The sequence below is a fragment of the Myxocyprinus asiaticus genome, chromosome 28 (genome assembly GCF_019703515.2).
Source record: "Myxocyprinus asiaticus isolate MX2 ecotype Aquarium Trade chromosome 28, UBuf_Myxa_2, whole genome shotgun sequence".
Classification (NCBI taxonomy): domain Eukaryota; kingdom Metazoa; phylum Chordata; class Actinopteri; order Cypriniformes; family Catostomidae; genus Myxocyprinus; species Myxocyprinus asiaticus.
In genome coordinates this window covers 22,629,124-22,648,919 of record NC_059371.1, presented here as the reverse complement: position 1 = coordinate 22,648,919, position 19,796 = coordinate 22,629,124, and the positions used below count along the sequence as shown (strand labels likewise).

The 19,796-nt window shown below is 40.1% G+C and overlaps 1 protein-coding gene across 7 annotated transcripts in view; it reads right to left on the bottom strand.

Annotated features, from left to right (window-relative positions):
* LOC127418985 (agrin-like) overlaps window positions 1–19,796 on the bottom strand; it is a 417,085-nt gene that overhangs the window by 137,647 nt on the left and 259,642 nt on the right. For all 7 annotated transcript variants that reach the window (XM_051659953.1, XM_051659954.1, XM_051659955.1 and 4 more), the window contains 2 exons: window positions 16,944–17,168; window positions 9,294–9,500 (listed from right to left, as the gene is read on the bottom strand). In XM_051659953.1, the coding sequence (XP_051515913.1) occupies window positions 9,294–9,500; window positions 16,944–17,168 (432 nt within the window). The remainder of the gene's footprint in view (window positions 1–9,293; window positions 9,501–16,943; window positions 17,169–19,796) is intronic.

The following is a 19,796-nucleotide window of genomic DNA, read 5'->3' as shown; positions in this document are numbered from 1 at the left end:
GTTCAAGTATCGTCATATTGTGCTCCTTGAAACAACCACACCGTCTTTTTCCAGAGCAGCCTGTATTTCTCCTGAGGTTACCTGTGGGTTTTTCTTTGTATCCCGAACAATTCTTCTTGCAGTTGTGGCTGAAATCTTTCTTGGTCTACCTGACATTGGCTTGGTATCAAGAGATCCCCGAATTTTCCACTTCTTAATAAGTGATTGAACAGTACTGACTGGCATTTTCAAGGCTTTGGATATCTTTTTATATCCTTTTCCATCTTTATAAAGTTCCATTACCTTGTTACATAGGTCTTTTGACAGTTCTTTTCTGCTCCCCATGGCTCAGTATCTAGCCTGCTCAGTGCATCCACGTGAGAACTAACAAACTCATTGACTATTTATACACAGACACTAATTGCAATTTAAAAAGCCACAGATGTGGGAAATTAACCTTTATTTGCCATTTAAACCTGTGTGTGTCACCTTGTGTGTCTGTAACAAGGCCAAACATTCAAGGGTATGTAAACTTTTGATCAGGGCCATTTGGGTGATTTCTGTTATCATTATGATTTAAAAAGGAGCAAAACAACTATGTGATGATAAATGGCTTCATATGATCACTATCCTTAAATAAAATTTTTTTGCATTATCAGTCATATTTTCAAAATCAATGCCAACATTTCACAATTTCTGCCAGGGTATGCAAACTTTTGAGCACAACTGTATGTCTTTTTTTTTCCTGCTGTTTGAAAATTGGTTGAGCAATATCCTACACTGACCTCCACTTTCTTGAAACTAAAACAACCAAATGCCCCACTTTGGGGAAACCTTTCTTCTAACTACACTGTTGGACATGCAAATAATTCCTAAAAAAAGATTAAAAAAAACAAAAAACAATGGTTCATTCAGGCCATAATGATCATTTTCAGACCTGAACAACTTAAATACAGTCCAAGAGCTTAAAACAGAAGCATAAAAATTTAAATCAGATATAAAATTTGCATCAAAAGATGACATCAAATATAACTGCATGTCAAGGTTAACGCCACAAAAAGTTCTAAGCAAAGCCAGAACAAATGACACCCATGGCGTAAATTCTGTAGAAAAAAAGTAGTCTCTGAGCGGCCTTTAGCCTCAAGGTAAATGTCTGCAACCCGACCCGGGCTCAACGGATTCGGGCCGGGTTCAGATCAGTTTTTCAAGTAGGACTTTGAGTTCGGGTCGGATTCGGGTTTGTAATAAATGAAAAAATAAACAGGCCTTCCGAACTTGTTTCGTGCACTCGCTCTCGCTTACAGACACGTGCGAACAGATGAGTTAGGAGCCGTTCACACCAAACGTGTTGTTGCGTGCGTCTGTTCTGTTTTCACTATGTAAACACATGCTGGACAAATGTCTTTTACAGTTGCGCCGTGTCTCACTGTTTCTTCAGCATCTCACGCAGGACCAGCATTGTTTAAACATGTGTCAAGTTAAAAAGAATTTAAAATTTCAAAAACGCATGTTGAGACACCTGCACTCTGTTTCATTCTTTGCACTTCATCTAGATTGTTTTTAGCACAGGTGTCAAAGATTCAATGTTCTGAACAAGTTCAGGCTGTAAAGAGGGACTGCAATGTTCCATATTATTCCAGTTTGTTCTGCACCAAGCAAAGTTTCAGCACATAAACAATAAGTCAATGCTTTTTTCCCGTTCTGCTCTAGTGTACTGAGGGGCTGCCATGCCTTATTAAAACGGTTTGTTTACTGTTTCAATACTGTTACGAATGTTGCCTATATGCATACATAAAATATAGCCTATTGCAACAGTACTTGCTAGGAGAAGAAATTATAAAGATAGTGAGCGATTTCGGGTTCGGGTCGGGCTTATAATCTGACACTATAGTTCGGGCAGGAAGGGTCGGGCCACACTGTCTCAGGTATGGGTTGGGTTTCATTTTAAGGCCTGTGCAGACCTCTACCTCATGGCTCTGACCTTTGCTGTCAGATCAATCAGTCCTTGTGCTCTTTCATTCACTGGCAGATACAAAATCCCAAGAGGGAGCCAGTGAAAACCGTCCCAGAAAAAATCCACAAAAACCTTCTGTAAACCTTGTGGTAAAGCTTTTGGGGGTCAATAACAGTCAAGCGATGCCACAACATAGAGGCTGCTAGATTGTTAACAACAAGTATCCTCTCCCTATAAGACATTTGATGAAGGATCCATCTCCACTTCTGCAAGCAACCAGCCACTTTATCAAAGAGGCCTTCCCAGTTTTTTTGCATATACTATTCCGTTCCAAGAAAAAAACCCAGCACTTTAAACCCCTCTAAACTGCAGGAGCTGTGCTGGGGAAGTTTTGGAGGGCCTTCTTAACTCCCACTGACCCAATAATAGAGTTGCACTTTTTTGCCAGTTGATTCGAGCTGAAGAGGCCTTTTGAGAGATGCTGTCAGGTTACACACATATTCATTTGCTCTAATTACTACAGTGACTTCATCAGCACTGAGTTTAACTGTCACCATGTCTGAAGTAGATGGACCCACTGTTGAAATCCCACACAGCTGACGTCTCAGGACTGTTAGCAATGGTTCAATGGCAATGGCATATAAAATGCCTGAAAGACCGCATCCTTGCCGTATTCCCCTGTCAACTGTAAAGGGTCTTGTGAGCGAACCATTAATTTTTAAAATACTATATATATATATGTGTATAATAGCTTGACACAGGAAATATACTAAGAATCAAAACCAAAAGCTTCAAAACATTTAAAAAGAAATCCATGATCAACGCGATCAAAAGTTTTTTCTTGGTCCAAGGATACAAACCATACATCAAGCTTATTTACTCTGGCAAATGAAATCAGATCTTGAACTAAAACAGATTATAAAAATTTTTGCATTTGGGAATACAATATGACTGATCTACATGAATTATTGTAGATATGCAGAGTTTAACTCTGTTGGTTAATGCTTTGGACAGTATCTTATAATAAAATCCAAGCAAAGACACAGATCACAAGTTTCTTATATCCCCAAGATCACCCTTCTCAGGTAACAGAGTAAGCACTGCTCTTCGTAGGCTCACTGGTAATGTGCCTCTGTCTAAGCATTACAAGAAAATGGATTACAAGTCTTCTTCAATCACTGGCCAAAAATGCTTGTAGAATTCTGCAGTTAAACCATCCAGGCCAGGAGCTTTGCCTAAGGACAGTTCTTCGGTGGCTGCATTCAGTTCATTAATATGCAAAAGTTGATCAAGCCTAGATTTCTCTCTTTATGTGAGATGAGGTAAATCTTGAAGAAGAGTATCTGCCACTATTTTTTCATTGCATGGTTCAGCTCTGTAGAGTTTTTCACAAAAAAATAAATAAAATAAATGCAGTGCATAGGAAATGATTCCATGTTCATCCGTTGCTTCACCTCCTTCTGGAAGCTTCAGATGACTTAGAATTTTCCTGTCAACAGTTTTCTTTTCCAAATTAAAAAAGAAGGATGTTGGGGAATCCATGCAGTTAAAAGACATAAAACTTGCACAAATCAGTCTCATTGGCTTTTTCTTCTAAAAGGTTACATAGAATAATTTTTCTTGTTTCAAGAACTTCAACAGCACTTTCATCATGCTCTTCAATGTTCAGCTGCAGAATGTCTTGTTCAAGTTGCCTCATCTTGTTTTCAAAAATGTTACTGTTATAAGCAGTATACTTCTGGCATAAAAGCTTTTCTAAACTTTGCCAGTGTTCCACCATTAACTCAGGGACTTATACTGAGTTTTTCCTCTCTCTCCATGCCTCCCAGAAAAATGTGAATGCATGCACAAAGTTGTGTTCCTGCAGAAGCCTATTACTAAAGTACCAGTAAGGACGTTTAAATGTGCTCTGTGCTATAGTGACATTGACAGACATATAGTGGTGATCTAACAAAGTGGTAGGAGTGATACAGCTATTAAAAAAAATAAAAAATCACTGGCCTTGTTGCAGAAACCATATTAGAATTGACTTTCAACCAAGTATTTGGCTTTATATCTGAAAAGGTTTACCTCCAAACATCTACAAGGTCATCAATATCTAAGAGCATCTGCTGACTGACTGTGAGGTTGATGATGATTTCTATCTAATGTGTGATCTAATGTGCAATTAAAGTCTACAGCCAAGACAATAATCCTATCATGTGAAACATTAATTAATGCTGTATTAAATTTTCCAAAGAAAGCAGTGCATTCCGTCCCAATATTAGGAGCATATACACTGAAGAGAGAAAAATTAAGACCATGAAAAGTAACATAAACTCTTTGCATTCTACCCGGAACTAGATAAAAAAAAAAAACACTTGCAAGCTGTTCCTTAAACTCTGATACAAAAAGGATAGCAAATCATGCATTGTTACTGGAACCATGACTTAAAATAGCCTGTCCAGTCCATTCACTCTGCCACTGTATCTGATTATTCAAGTCAGTGTGGGTTTCTTGTATAAAAAAATAAAATAAAATAAAAAATAAAAAAACTACACTACCATGCTTTATAATAATATAGTCAAAAAGAGAAGACCTTTTCACAGCATCACGGCACCCATTAATATTTAAAGAGCCAAAACTCATAGGTGCCATGGTGATGAAAAGAAAAGAAATACTCAATAGGAAAAAAAAAAAAATATACAAAAATAGCTCTAACATAACCAAGCCATATATTTCTTACCATGTAAATGCAAGGAACTTCTCACATTACAAAGAATCTTCTTAAGATGATAGCGTTTGGGTGTATCAAGCTCATCAAAATAAGCTTTTCTCATTGCCACTGTACAAGACACCAAGAATAGATTGAAATCAGGAAAAAAAGTCTCAATCTTAGGCTTACGAAGTCCTTTAGTACTATCAAGAAAGTGATTAATTTTTTGAACTGAATAAAGTTTAGTCCTACCTTCAACGGTATGCTGTGTCTGTGCACTTGAAACTGTCACATCACTCTCACCAAAAATACTCTTGAAATCTTCATAATCATTGTCGGAATCCTCAATTATAAATATGCACTCAATTCTTGAGAGCCTTTATCTTCCAAACATTGACTACCCACTACCTCAATGTTTGTTGTGGTTTCAGTAGGGTGCGCCTGCCTTTCCTCACTAAGCGAGTCATGCACATTCTCTAACTGAACTTCACAGGGGCCTGGCTCTAATGGAACCATGTCCCATTCACTCTGCCCAGCAGTCACCTGAACTGCCTCTATGGAGACCTCTTTTGAGTTGTCTGCCACCGCACTCTCCTCATGCGAGATACTCTGTGCGGTGTCCTCAATAATTGGCAGCATCTGTGACGGTGCAACGGGCATATTTAACTCAGTACCACACATCGCTACTACCCTCCACATCAACAGTGGCAGCCGTATTAATAATGTTCATTCCAACTCTATTGGGGCAGGTCTGCCAAACATGCTAAACATCAAACAAGATAAAAATTATAATAATTTATATTTGCTTGAGCAGCAGCCACGTTGGTCTGCAATCAGTCTGAAATCTTTAAATACCAACCAAAGAAAATTTCACTGAGCTCTTTTTAACTGCTAAAACATGGAGAATAATAATTTTGAGTCATAAATTTAACAGAATTGTCCTTCAAAAGTGTCTAAAAAATGATGTGCATAAGTCACCCAGTGGTTTACAATAATAAAACATTTTTATAAATACATAAATACATTTATTTTATAGTCTATAATTAAATTATAAACAAAAAATTTAAATGCCCAAAATATCCTAATATTTTATTGTGCATGGTTGAATTTTGTGACTATTTAAAAAGTTACACAGTTAATTCATCAAGCTATTATGGACCAGTTCAAGCTGACACTGCGTGGACCACAAGAGACTACAGAAGCCAACATGTGTAGATACATTAAACCTAAAAAGACTTCATATCCAATATTAATACTATATTTATGTATTTGTTTATTTCAATATGCTGTATTTAGTAAACTGTGAGAGACATTATGTGGGTGACTTGACTCAACGAAGTTCTTGATTTTAAGTTTTTTGCTTAAACACAGTGAAACAATTCTGGCTACGCCTATGACTTGCTAATACAGCTGCATGCAGACAGAGATGTGTTCATTAATTTCTGTTTTGTTATTTATTTATTTAATTGCATCACAAATGTCATGGACTCAGCTGGAGTTTTTCATTTCTGACAAACAGCAGTACATTTGAAAGAACAACTTTCTTCGTTGGACTTGACAAAGGCAGTCAATCTTTGATTGTTATACCACACACAATCAAAGTGTTCACTCAGAAAAAACACTATGGCCTTATTCATATGAGATGCAGACCTGATATTTGCTCCACTGATCGAAGAGCTCACAGCTAGTAAACAATGTTCCACAGAGGTATCAGGCATGCATTTACAGCCATGCCTAACAGTCATCCTCGAAAATTCGCCCATGCTTGTCTCCATTTTCCCCTACACGCTGACTAAAATTCAGCCTAAATGGTCTGACAAATTCACTCAGAAATCAGCAACTTTTCTTAAACTCAACTAAGGAAACAGAAAATATAAGAAAGCAGAAACTCACACAGAGACTCAAGAACGCTCTCACTCACACCAGCCGAAAAAAGCCATAAAAAAGACAAAACACAATTTTTTTACATTTACTCATCAACTGAGTGCAGGTGTCCAAAGCGGAAGACTTTCACTCATTAATACTCTGTATCTCTATATTGGGGACCATGAAAGGCAGTCAGCTTGGCTCAGGTCCGCCACAGAGCCTTTTGAGGTTTAATTAATGTTCTGTTTGTGGAATATGCAAATGTAAACAAATTTATTTAAAAAAGCATACTATAACATGTCATCTGTGAATGCCTGAAAGGACCAAAACATTTACTTTGTCAGAAATAATTAAATAAAGCGGAAGACGTGAGCACTATTCCTCTTCACATGTTAATTTATGCATCTTTTGCAGAAGACTGGAAAACAATCCTAATGAGTCATAAAGGCTGATAGTGAGGAGAGAAGAAATGAGGGAAAAAGGACAGATGCAACCGGCACTATAGTTAACTCATATGTGCTGCCAGGGAGCAGGAAACACATAGAGTTCAGAAGAAATGAGAGAGATATTTTTGTACCATTAAAATGTGTTTGAATTGTGAACCCTGCCAAAACAGCCCTGGATACACTTCCCATGTGCATAATTAACACACTGTCCAGATCCTGTTGTGTTTTTTCCCCCAATAAAGCCTTTTTTAAAAAGCTGCTTTAAGAACTTGAGTTTAATGCATTTGTGTTTTGAAGTGGATAGTTAAGGAGAAAGCATACTTCGGTTCTCCATGTGCCGCTATGTCTAGCGCACAGTGCGTGTGGCGCAAATTTAGTCATCAGCACAGTACGCACAGACTATCGGCATGCAGCCCTGTATTTCTAGACAGTCAGACAGACAGCCAGAGTCTCTGCACATCTCCAGCACAGGTGTCTGCTGATGAATGTACTAAATAGTATCACAAAACAGTTGTAGTGCGCATGCGTTGAATGCATCCAAATGTGCTCAGAGTCTAAAGAGAATATTTTGAAAGGCTAGATCTTTCGACTATGATGTAATGATATTGAGATGTAACAGCATGCGGAAAAAACAAAGTATACCTTAGCATTAAGGCCCGAAATATACTCTACACAAGTATGTGAACGTAAATGTTTCTATATACGCAAGCTTTATTTTACATGTCGTTGCATTCCGAAATGTGTAAGAATGCAATTCCGAGTACACGTATGCATTGCATTCTCAGCTTTACCACAAGGAGCTCTATAGATGTCTGTTTTCCACAATGGTAGGTTTTCTCTTTCAGGCTAACTACTGTCATGATGGTGCATTTTGAAGACAGTTTGAAGAGAATCTTGTTGATCACATTAGATTTTATAAACATATTTATACCTCTGTCTACACCATGAATAACAAATCTTTTAATTTGGTTTAATGACACATTAAAAGTTACTCTAAGGTAAACAGAATGACCCCTTGAGCACTGAGGTTTGTTTATTTAATGGCACAAGACATTATAAGGTAACTCTCAGGTAAACTAAGTGGCCCTTTGAATCCTGAGGTTTGCTGGTTTAGTGTGCATGCATCAACTGCATCTGAATGGGCTTGCGGTCAAAGGAATATACTTTTCTGGCACCTTAAAAACCTTATGACCTAGTCTTAAAGCTTAAAATGTACTTTACACAAGTATGTGAACACATGCTTCATCTCACATGTTGTTGTTTTCCGACATGTGTCCAAATGCAATTCTGAGAAAACGCATGCATTGCATTCTCAGCATTACCACAAGGGGCGCTATAGTGGACTGTCTTCTACTACAGACAGTGAATACTGAGGCTTGTATATTTAATGGCATAGACATTTGAAGGTACCTCTGAGGTAAACATGAGTACTGAGGTTTGTTACTGCCTAAGTACACAGGATAAGTATGAAACTGCACACTCTCAAGCTTTGGACAAATATTCACATTTACGTTCTTGGGTATAGTATGTTTCTGGCCTTTCTTTCAGGGGTAGCAGATAGCACCTAACAGGGGAGCTGCATGCATGTATCCATGCAAGCAGGTACTGGGGCAACAGCAAGGTCAGGAATAGAGCATCAGGGGTGAGAAGGATTGGTCAAAGATTCATTCAAACAAACACAGCACTTGGAAGAAGAAGAGCTCCATGACCTCACTTTCCCTACAAATAGTGCCACAGGGACTGGAGCTGCAGGGAGGGCCACTCCAATTATGTAAAGAAACAGAGACATAGACATAGAGGGTGACAAGTATAGGTAGGAGGAAGACAACAAACAAGCCCTTTGAGGGCCACCTGAAGGAGACCTACAGGTCAGAATCCCCAACAAGAAAGGTCAGAGGTTGAACTCTTCCCCGCTCACAACGAGTGGTGTATCCGGCCAGCCCTGAGCAGACGTCACATGGAAAAAAGACAGACAGAGAAACACACTGGAACAGAAAAAAACACGGTTTAAAGACAGCCAAAAAGGACATGAAAAGAAACCTGGAAAGGGGGGGGGTTGGATAACGAGACAGTTGAAAATGGAAAGGTGTGAAAGACTGGCATTAGAGGGGTGAAGACATGAATGAAACATGAAGTCAGAGTTTCATTTGTCATCGGAGCTGAAGGCAGAATGAGAGTGTGTTGGCAATGAAAGAGAATGAGCACCTTCCACAAGAGTTCCCCACCAAAATAAAAATTTAAATACACGCAAACAAGCAAAACAAACAAAAGACATACAATGCTAATTAAAGATGTGGAAAATCTGTACAGTGTGGGAGGCCAATCCAACAATTCCCCACGGTTCCACACTCACCACAGGGCCCTTGCTGTTTGATGGGGATGTCGGTCTTGGTCCGGCACTCTTGAAGTTTCCTCTCACAGTCGTTGGGATACATCTTGCCATCTTTTCCGCACAGGGGCTTGTATGTGCCGTCGCATTGGATGGGGTCGCAGGAACACCGAAACTGTCCGTTTTCCAGCAAACACTGTGCGTTGAACTTACAGCCACTTGGACAGCCCCCTGGAGAATAAAGAAACATATATGCATGCTTCAACAACGTGGCAAATGACTGCTAACTCGTGTCGCGCTAATCAACACTGACTGGAGACATCTCTCGCTCTCCCTCGCTCACTCGCTCCATCAGACATCGGATATTGACTCACTGAGAGGTTTGAATTAATTACTGTACCTGATTACTTACTCAATTATATTATTCCATTCAGACTGATTTGAGGTTTTCTTTCCCCCCCCATTCTAAATTGTGTTTAGAGACCTTTTATAATATTGTACAATCTGAGCTTGATTTATGTTTGATTGCATTATCTAACCTGTCTTTAAAGATGTGATACACATACTGATGAATGCAATCTTTCTGGAGGTGGAAGGAAAGGAGCTGGAATCTCATGTACTTTAGTGTGCAGGGTTTCCTTCCAATCAACTAGTCCTATATGTTGTCATATAATGGTGATTCTTCAATTAGGGGATCTTTTCTGTCCCTGGGATGATTTTCAAGTCATGTCAAGTCAAGTAAATTTTAAAGAAAAAACTATACTTCTTAAAAGTTGACTGATTGCTACCTAACTAGCTTTGTTCAAGGCTTATCCAACCTTTTTCCTAAGAAGTAAAACAGGTCATAAACATCAAACATCATTACAATCACACATAGTATCAAATATCCACACCATTGTACCAAATTGACTAGAAGGTTGATTTATAGATTTATAGACCATTCATTCCAGGACACCCTTTAACACAGATGAAACAGTTTCATTTTTTTAAGATTTCAAGTAATCAAAAGTGACCCTAATTGAAAAATCCCCCAAAAAACAACCAGTAACTAATTAGTTATTTTCACTAACCTTATAAATTTGCATGTTCGTTTTTGTATGCGGTCAGCTAAGACAATCCAACAGAAAGTTGTGTTGAATCATTTTTGTCAACGTATTATATCACGGCACCCATTCTTTTTCCCACACAACTCAAAATCTGACAACTGAGCTAATATACTTTGCCATGATGCTGAAGATCCAGCAGCGGTGCAGCAGCACAGTGCAGGAAACACTGCTTCAGATTTTATTTTAGAGGATAATGTGACAAAATGCAAACATACACACACAGGGGGAATCCATTAACGGGAGGTGTGATACCTAATGATTTGATTCACATACTGACTGGGTTGATCCTGACCCCTGTAAACAAGCAACAGACGGACCGTGTGTGACCATTGCTACTCATCTTGCTGTTTTTTCAGCTTCACGCAAATGGGCACCACATTTTTAGATACTGTTTCATGTTAGAAAGAACTTCACTTTAAAAATTTCTGTTCCAGTGCTGCATGTAGCTTCTTCTTTTTTTATTTTTTCAAGAATGCATTTGGTTTGAAAGGCCTCTTACAGTGCAAGACATTCATCTGAGACAACTGCAACTTCTTGAGTTACTTGAGTTAGACACACACACTTGAGACTTCCTGTTCCTGTTGGTGTCGGCATGCTGCACGAGTGTTTGTAACTTGCTAGCCTGCTTAGCATTGCTTATTCTTATTCTTATACGTTCATCATTTTATCCTTTGCCATTTTACTGCATGCTTTGGGTTTTTCTGCTTTTCTACCATTTCAGCTGTATCTTACCGCATGCACCCGTTTCTTGTCTACATCTTGCATCTCAACTGTGTGAATTTGTTTTCTCCACTGTGTTTTACAATGATTATTGCATCAATCTCAAACATCTGCTGATTAACAACCACATCGAACCACATCGATCTCAAACCCTCACCGCTCAAGAACAACCATAACAACAACAACAAAAAACAATTGCGGTAAGTTATGGCATCCTCTTATATTATTTCTTCATGCATTGCATGTCACATGTTTATGATAGCTTCTTCCATCAGCAGTGAGGGATTTACATGTGATAAATGTAAGGAATTAGTCAGGCTGACGGAGAAGGTTAATGAGTTAGAGACACACATCTGAACGCTAGTGGAGGTCAGTTAGAAAGAGAAGCCGGTAGATACTGTTTCGGATGTGAATAGAACAGCGAGCAACACACACTTTGGTTCAGGCTGCAGAGCCAAACTATAGAGACAGCAGGGCGTTTGGGTGACATCTCAGCGGCATACTCGCTCAACAAATCAACACCACTCTCCCGTTCCTGTTAGGGTTTCCAATCGATTCTCCCCACTCAGTAATGCACCCACTGAGAATCATGTTGAAAGAGCCTAAATAATAGGAGATTCTATTGTAAGGAATGTGGAAGTAGAGACTCCAGCCACCATTCTTAAATGCATTTCTGGGGCTCTAGCATCTGACATCAGATCAAATTTACAAGTGCTGGCTAATGCTAAAATTGTTATCCATGTCGGCACTAATGATGTCCGGCTTCGCCAGTCAGAGATCACAAAAGATAATGTTAAAGAGGTGTGTGAACTTGCAAAAACGATGTCAGACACTGTAATATGCTCTGGCCCCCTCCCTGCTCGTCATGGTGATGAGGTTTATAGTAGATTATTGTCACTGAATAGCTGGATGTCTGAGTGCTGTCCAGAGAATAGTTTAGGATTTATAGACAATTGGAAGAGTTTTTGGGGAAGACCTGACCTGCTAAAGAGAGACGGACTCCATCTCTCCAGGTAAGGTGCTGCTCTCCTCTCTAGTAATTTGGCTCATAGTCTTAATAGTGATAGTATTTAATTAACTGGGGCCCAGGTCAGAAAGCAGACAAACTGGCTAATCCGAACGTCTGCCAGCTGCCTTAAGACGTCACACAGGTCACATAAACTATAACACATAGAGACTGTATCAACTAGATGTCATATAGAGACTGTGTCTGTTCCCCGAACTACCAAACACAAAACTCTCATTAAATCATTTAGAATTTTTTTTTATTAAAGTCAAATTTGGGAAGAAAAATAAATACAATAAATTAAAATAAACATCATATAAAGGTAGGGCTACTAAACATTATATCTCTTTTTACCGAAACAATAATTGTAAATAAAATAATTACAGATCATAGTTTGGATGTGCTCTTTTTGACTGAAACCTGGCTTAAACTGGATGAACATATAAATTTAAATTAATCTACTCCCCCAGGTTATTGTTATAAACATGAGCCTCATCTGAAGGACTGAGGAGGAGGTGTTGCTATAATTTAGAGTTAAGTTTTTGGTGTTGCTCAGAGGACAGGATATAAGTTTAAGTCTTTTGAACTAATAATGCTTAATGTGACACCATCAGATATAAATAAAAAATCTCTGTCGTCTTTTGCCCTTGCTACAGTATATAGATCACCCAGGCCATACTCAGATTTCCTTGGTGAATTTGAAAATGTTCTATCAGATCTAGTAGTTAACGTAGATAGAGCTTTAATTGTTGGTGACTTCAACATTCACATAGATAATGAAAATTACACATTGGGATTACCATTCATCGATATTCTCAACTCTCATGGAGTCAGACAAAATGTGACAGGACCAACTCATCACCATAATCATATGCTAGATTTAATTCTGTCATATGGAGTTGATGTTGATACTATAGAAATTCTACTGCAGAGCGATGACATCTCAGATCATTACCTCATCTCTTGTTTGCTGCGATCAACTAATGTCACTCGCTATCCACGCTATCGTTCAGGTAGAACTATTCTATCGACCACTAAAGATAGCTTCACTAATAATCTTTCAGAATTGTCTCACATACTCAGTAAGCCAAAAAGTCACAACTTTATGTAATAACAGAAAATATAAATATAGTCTTCTCTAGCACTCTTGATAGTGTTGCCCCCCTGCGATTAAAGAAAATTCAAGAAAAAAGCCCCGCACCATGGTACAATGATCACACTCATGCTCTCAAGAGAGCAGATCGGAAAATGGAGCGCTAGTGGAAGAATACAAAATTAGAGGTATTTCGCGGTGCATGGAAGGATAGTATCTGTAGCTACAGACAGGCACTAAAAGCTGCCAGGTCAGCATATTTTAGCAAACTCATAGAAAATAACCACAACAATCCTAGGTGTTTATTCAGTACTGTGGCTAAATTGTTAAGGAATAAAGCATCAACTTAACCAGATATTCCGTCGCAACACAATAGTAATGACTTCATGAATTTCTTTACTGATTAAATTGAAATAATCAGAAATAAAATTGGAACTATACAATCAACTGACACAGCACCTCAGAAAACATTGTCTCATAATTTTCCTCACGTGCAACTTCAATCCTTCGCTGTCATAGGTCTTGAAGAGCTAACAAAACTTATAAAAAAGTCAAAAGCCACAACATGAATGTTAGATCCAATACCAACTAAGCTCTTAAAATAGGCATTCCCTGAAATCTCAGAACCTCTTCTTAATATTATTAACTCCTTGCTATCCTTAGGACATGTCCCAAGAAACTTTAAAATGGCAGTTATCAAACTGCTTATTAAGAAGCCACAGCTTGATCCTGGAGAACTGACTAATTACAGACCGATTTCAAATCTACCATTTATGCCGAAAATATTAGAAAAGGCAGTGTCCTCCCAATTATGTTCATTTCTACAAAGAAATGGTATATATGAAAAATTTCAGTCAGGATTTAGGCCCCATCACAGTACAGAGACTGCACTTATAAGAGTCACAAATGACTTGTTCTTATCATCTGATTGCGGCTGCATTTCTCTTCAAGTGCTTTTAGATCTTAGTGCTGCCTTTGACATGATAGATCACAACATTCTCTTGAATAGGCTGGAGAATTATGCTGGCATTAGTGGACTTGCATTAGCATGGTTTAGGTTCTATTTATCAGACCGCTACCACTTTGTATGTGTAAATGAGTTGTCAAATCAAAGAAAAGTTAAGTATGGAGTGCCACAGGGATCAGTTTTAGGGCCTCTGCTTTTCTCCTTATACATGCTTCCCCTGGGAGATATTATCAGGAATCATGGAATAAGTTTCCACTATGCCGATGATACCCAACTTTATATTTCTTCCAAACCCAACCAAAATTCACAATTCTCCAAATTAGCAGAATGTATCAAAGATTGGATGGCCAGAAATTTCCTTCTACTCAATTCCGACAAAACAGAGGTACTAATTATTGGACCAAAAACCTCTAAAAATAAGCCGCTAAAATATAATGTAACTCTCTATGGATGTACTGTTACGTCATTGTGGCACCAGTGTAATGAGGTAAAAAGGAAAGGAGGAGGCGAGAATTGGATGAAATTGTTGTTTAATGTTTAATTGAACAAAAACACACAAACATAAACACATGCAGGGCAGCTGCCTGTAGTTCTCTCTCTCTCTCGAATTGCTGCCTCCGCTCGCCTTTATCCCTCTCGAGGGCTTGATTAGCCTGATTAGGGGCCGGGTGTGCAGCATCACGGCCCGGCCCCACCCTCCACCCTGCCACAGTCGTCTTCTACAGCAAAGAACTTGGGTGTTATACTTGATATCAATCTGTCCTTTGAAAATCAAATTTCCAATGTTTGTAGAACAGCATTCCTTCACCTCAGAAATATTGCTAAGTTACAACACATGCTCTCTGCTGCTGATGCTGAAGAACTAATTCATGTGTTCATGACCTCAAGACTAGATTATTCTAATGCATTACTGGGAGGATGTACTGCAAGTTCAATAAATAAACTCCAATTGGTTCAAAATGCAGCTGCCAAAGTGCTGACAAGAACCAAGAAATATGATCATATTAGCCCCATTTTATCATCATTACATTGGCTACCTGTTAAATTTTGTACTAATTTTAAAGTTCTGTTAACTACATACAAAGCTTTGAATGGTCTAAATCCAAAGCACTTAAATGACCTTCTGACATACTATATTCCATCACGTTCATTACGATCACAAAATTCTGGCTTGTTAGTAGTTCCTAGAATATCAAAATCCACAAAAGGAGGTAGATCCTTTTCCTATTTGGCTCCTAAACTATGGAATAGTCTCCCTACCACTGTTTAAGTCTAGACTAAAGACTCATCTATATAGCCAGGCATACACCTAATTTATCCATCAACTCACAATTAGACTGCTTTAGTTAGGTCTGCCGGAACCAGAAACATCTATCATGATCTATAAATCTGCTTAAAATTAAATGGCATCTACGCTAATATTATTCTATTTGTTTCCATGTCTCAACCTCGGGATTCATATTCAGAGGTTACCAGAGCTGGCCAGATCCAGCTCCGTTCCTGCTTGGTGTCGGACTCCACTGCTGTGTGTCGCTGAGTGATGACGACAAACTACAGCCGGTGCTAGCCAGACATCACTTCAGACTTTTATGATGGACTTCAGAGGATGAACTGATGCCAACTCCAACTGTAAGACATTGTATACTTCACATGCCACTGCCTGAACCTTGGACTTAGGATGGACCCCACCGAACCTCAACAAAATGACCTGCCGGTTGAACTGTGATGCACCTCGTGGATCTCTGCCCGCATCACCTTTGTCTGTTGATGGACTACACTCTTGAAATGGAATACACAGACAATCATTTAATTGCCAACAAAAGCCTTCATCAGCCAACTAACAAAGGACAATGCATCTATGTGAACTTCTGCAGTTAATCCAGGAAGGAAATTACTCATTAATATTACAGTTCATTCAAAAAAATAAATAAATAAATAAATAAACACTGGACCTTAACACTTACTTAGTTTACAAATTTTATACCATGACTTGCACTGCACACAAATAACTAATATTGGCATTATATTCATGTTGTTTAACCAGAGGCGAACTAGCCCCCACAGTGAGCCTTGTTTCTCCCAAGATTATTTTTCTCCATTAACCAACACCTTATGGAGGTTTGTGTTCCTTGCCACAGTCACCTTCAGCTTGCTCACAGGGGTTCTAAATACAATTATTATAAAATTTTTATACACAATTTACAATCATATTTAATCAAACTACACAATGATCACTCTAATACATTATAGATATTACAGTTTAATTTTTTGTTAAAGCATGATTTTCTGTAAAGCTGCTTTGAAACAATGTGTGTTGTGAAAAGCGCTATACAAATAAAAATGACTTGACATGACACACACACACACACACACACACACACACACACAGTTGCTTCATGCTGGGACAACAGTGGTCCACAAATAACACCACAATTGCTCAAGGCACACAAGCAGTTCTCACAAGTGCTCACTAAGCCACCGCACTATCACAGCCAAACACACACTCCCTCTGTGCCTTGCCACAGGGCTTGAGAGCGAGGCAGGAATGATCTTTTCATCATCCATGAAGATACAGCCCTGCCACAATACACCTGACAGAGCCCGACAGGCAAATTGGATTTGTGGAGATTGGTATTGTGTAGGCATGACAGTACTGCTAACCTGACTTAATTTGTCCAGAGCTTCCTCACTGCAGCCATGACAAAATTAATCAAATGTAGCCATAGGGCTCCTTTATCAGACACGAGCATGAGCTCCTGGGAGGTGATGCTTAGATACTAACCTTCCACCTTGCAGCTGCCTGTGGAGACCTTCTTGAGCTCCAGGTTGTTCTGCATAGCCGTCCGCAGCATCTGACACTCGCTCTTGTAGGTGCGCCCGTCGCTGGCACAGATGGGTGTTCTGTCGGGCGGACAGGACTCTGGTGGGGTGAAGGTCAACTCCTTGTAGGTTTTTGGCTCCACCCAACAGGCCAGGTTTAAGCTGTTGTCTTTGTAACTACAAGGATCTGGAGACAAGAGAGATAAAAAGAGTTAGACTGATATAAAATTATGATCAGATTTTATCAATCGAAATTTTTGAAGTACATCATGGTTCTTGTAAGTTCCAATTGTCTTTTGTTGATATAATGCTGATAATCTAATCTGCTGCTTTACATTAAAAAAAAAGTAGGCCTTTTTGCCACATTTATTAACAGAATATTTAGGCATGGTACCGTAAGGAATATAACGATTCTGAATCTGATTTCACTAAAGATTTCCGGTTCAATTGAGGAAGCAACTATAATCAACCTGTCCCTAACTATATACTGGGTTCCCACCCTATTTGGCCAGTGATATTCCATGACTTTTCCATGACCTTTCCAGTAACTCAGGATTGATGGATGCAGATGTTTTTTTTTTTTGTTTTTTTATAACTTTGATTCAGACCTTGTTCACTCAGAAATCACTGTTTTCTAGCAAGCTTTAATCTACACATGGGCAAAATCTAGCTGATGATATATTTTTGGCAGAGGAAAACTAGAAAAAGTATATTCACTTTAGAAATTTTGACTAATTTCTATGACTTTTCCTGACCTGAAAATCACAATTTAAAAATTCCCTTATATTTCCAAGTTTTCCATGACCATGGGAACCCTGTACATACTAAACAAAATACTAAAAACAATACAGTTTTTGGAAACACTTTGTTTTTTCAATTAAAGTACTATTTGTTACAACAAAACTGCTGTATCTTATATATATATATATATATATATATATCAGTAACTTCATGTTGCCATATGAACAACCAGTCAGTAATTACTCTGAAATAAGTCACAACACCAAAAGGAATATTCTGGGTGCAATTCAAGTTAAGCTCATTTAACAGAATTTGTGGCATAATGTTGAATACTACAAAACTTAATTTCAACCTGGCCCTCCTTCTCTTTAAAAAAGATACAATTTGGGTTCCCTATCTGTCACTCACTCGACGTTGTGTCGATGTAGTGACATTAGGGGTCACACTTCAGAGCCCCAAACACCTCTGATCTTTGAGAAAATGCCAATGGGAATTGGCGAGTGGAATTTGCATGCCACTCCCCTGGACATACAGGTATAAAAGGAGCTGGCTTGCAACCACTCATTCAGATTTTTTCTTTGGAGCCAAGCGTTTGTGTTCAGAGAGCTGAAACCCTCTGCTGTTCCATTCATCTCTGAGAAAGCTGTTGGATTTATGGCGCATTACAGCAGCTTCTTCCCCTTGTGCACCGGTGGAGTGCAAAGAACGCCCTTGGGCACTTCGACAGTCTAAAAGAATATATATTCTTGCGATGAAAGAGTATATTTTCCCTACTAAGGGAACTTTTCCCTGCCTAAGAGTGGCACTGACTAAAGATGCCTTTCTGTCTGTGTTTATTTCCTGGTTGCGGTCGTTACCTTTCCGCTTCCGATGGCCACGATCGCTGTCTTACGTGCTTGGGCACTGTCCACGCGGGGACAGCGTTCGTGGACGGGTCATGTTCTCACTGTGAGAACATGACCATGGCAATGTTGCGGTCGCAGCTTTCTGTTGTTAGAGGGAAAGCCACCCCAGTGGCTCCCCGCCTCGGTCCTTCTACCTACGGGTTTGAAGCCGCATCAGTTAGCACTGGGGGTGATTTGGGGACTCCAATGAGAGCCGCTCCGCCGGGTAATTCACCACGGACCTCCCGTTCCCCAGTACGCTCGTTTGCCCCGGTCGAGTTCTGGGATGAGACCTCCGGCTCATCTCAGGGTGAGTTTGCGATCTCATTTGTCGCTCGCAAAGTGGATGAGCTCTCGATCGCTGCATCGGAGAGCGGGCTGGTCCAGTCTGACGCTGAGGACTGGACTGGGCTCCCACCTTCGGGTGCGGTTGCCCAGTCACAGGCCGACGCGGAGCTGGCGGCCATGCTTGCCTGGGCGGTTGCGATCGTCGGGCTGGAGTGGAACCCTCCACTCCCCCCTGAACCCTCGCGGCTTGACGATTGGTTCCTGAGCACGGAGCACTGCTCACGGCCGCACCCCGCTCCCTTTCTTCCTGGAGGTCCATGAGGAGCTCACGAGGTCGTGGCAGGCACCTTTCACTGCCCAGACCCGGTCTCTGAGCTCCTCCGCTCTCACTACCCTGCCAGGGGGTACTCGGCGATTCCCCAGGTGGTTGCGGTGCACCCATGCCCGCATAACGCCGCCACCTGGCAGAACCGCCCGAGACTTCCGTCCAGTGCCTGTAGGTTTACGTCATCTCTAACGTCGACTAAGGCCTATGGTGCACCAGCGGCCCGGCCCCGGCGTAGAGCCACCCGCAGGAAGCAGATGCCCCCCATCTCATGGCCTGCTGCCATGAAGCCGAGGAAGGCTTCTAGCCACCCCTGAGATGGGCGACCCAGGCATGTGGAGACCTGGTTACTTTCGTAACCTCCATTCCCTGATGGAGGAACTACCCGCTGAAATGGCCGGGGCACTGTCTCGGCTCCTCAGCACAAAACCTGAATGAGTGGTTGCAAGCAAGCTCCTTTTATACCTGTATGTCTGGGGGAGTGACATGCAAATTCTACTCGCCAATTCCCATTAGCCTTTTCTCAAAGATCAGAGGTGTTTGGGGCTCCCAAGGGTGACCCCTAGTGTCACTACAT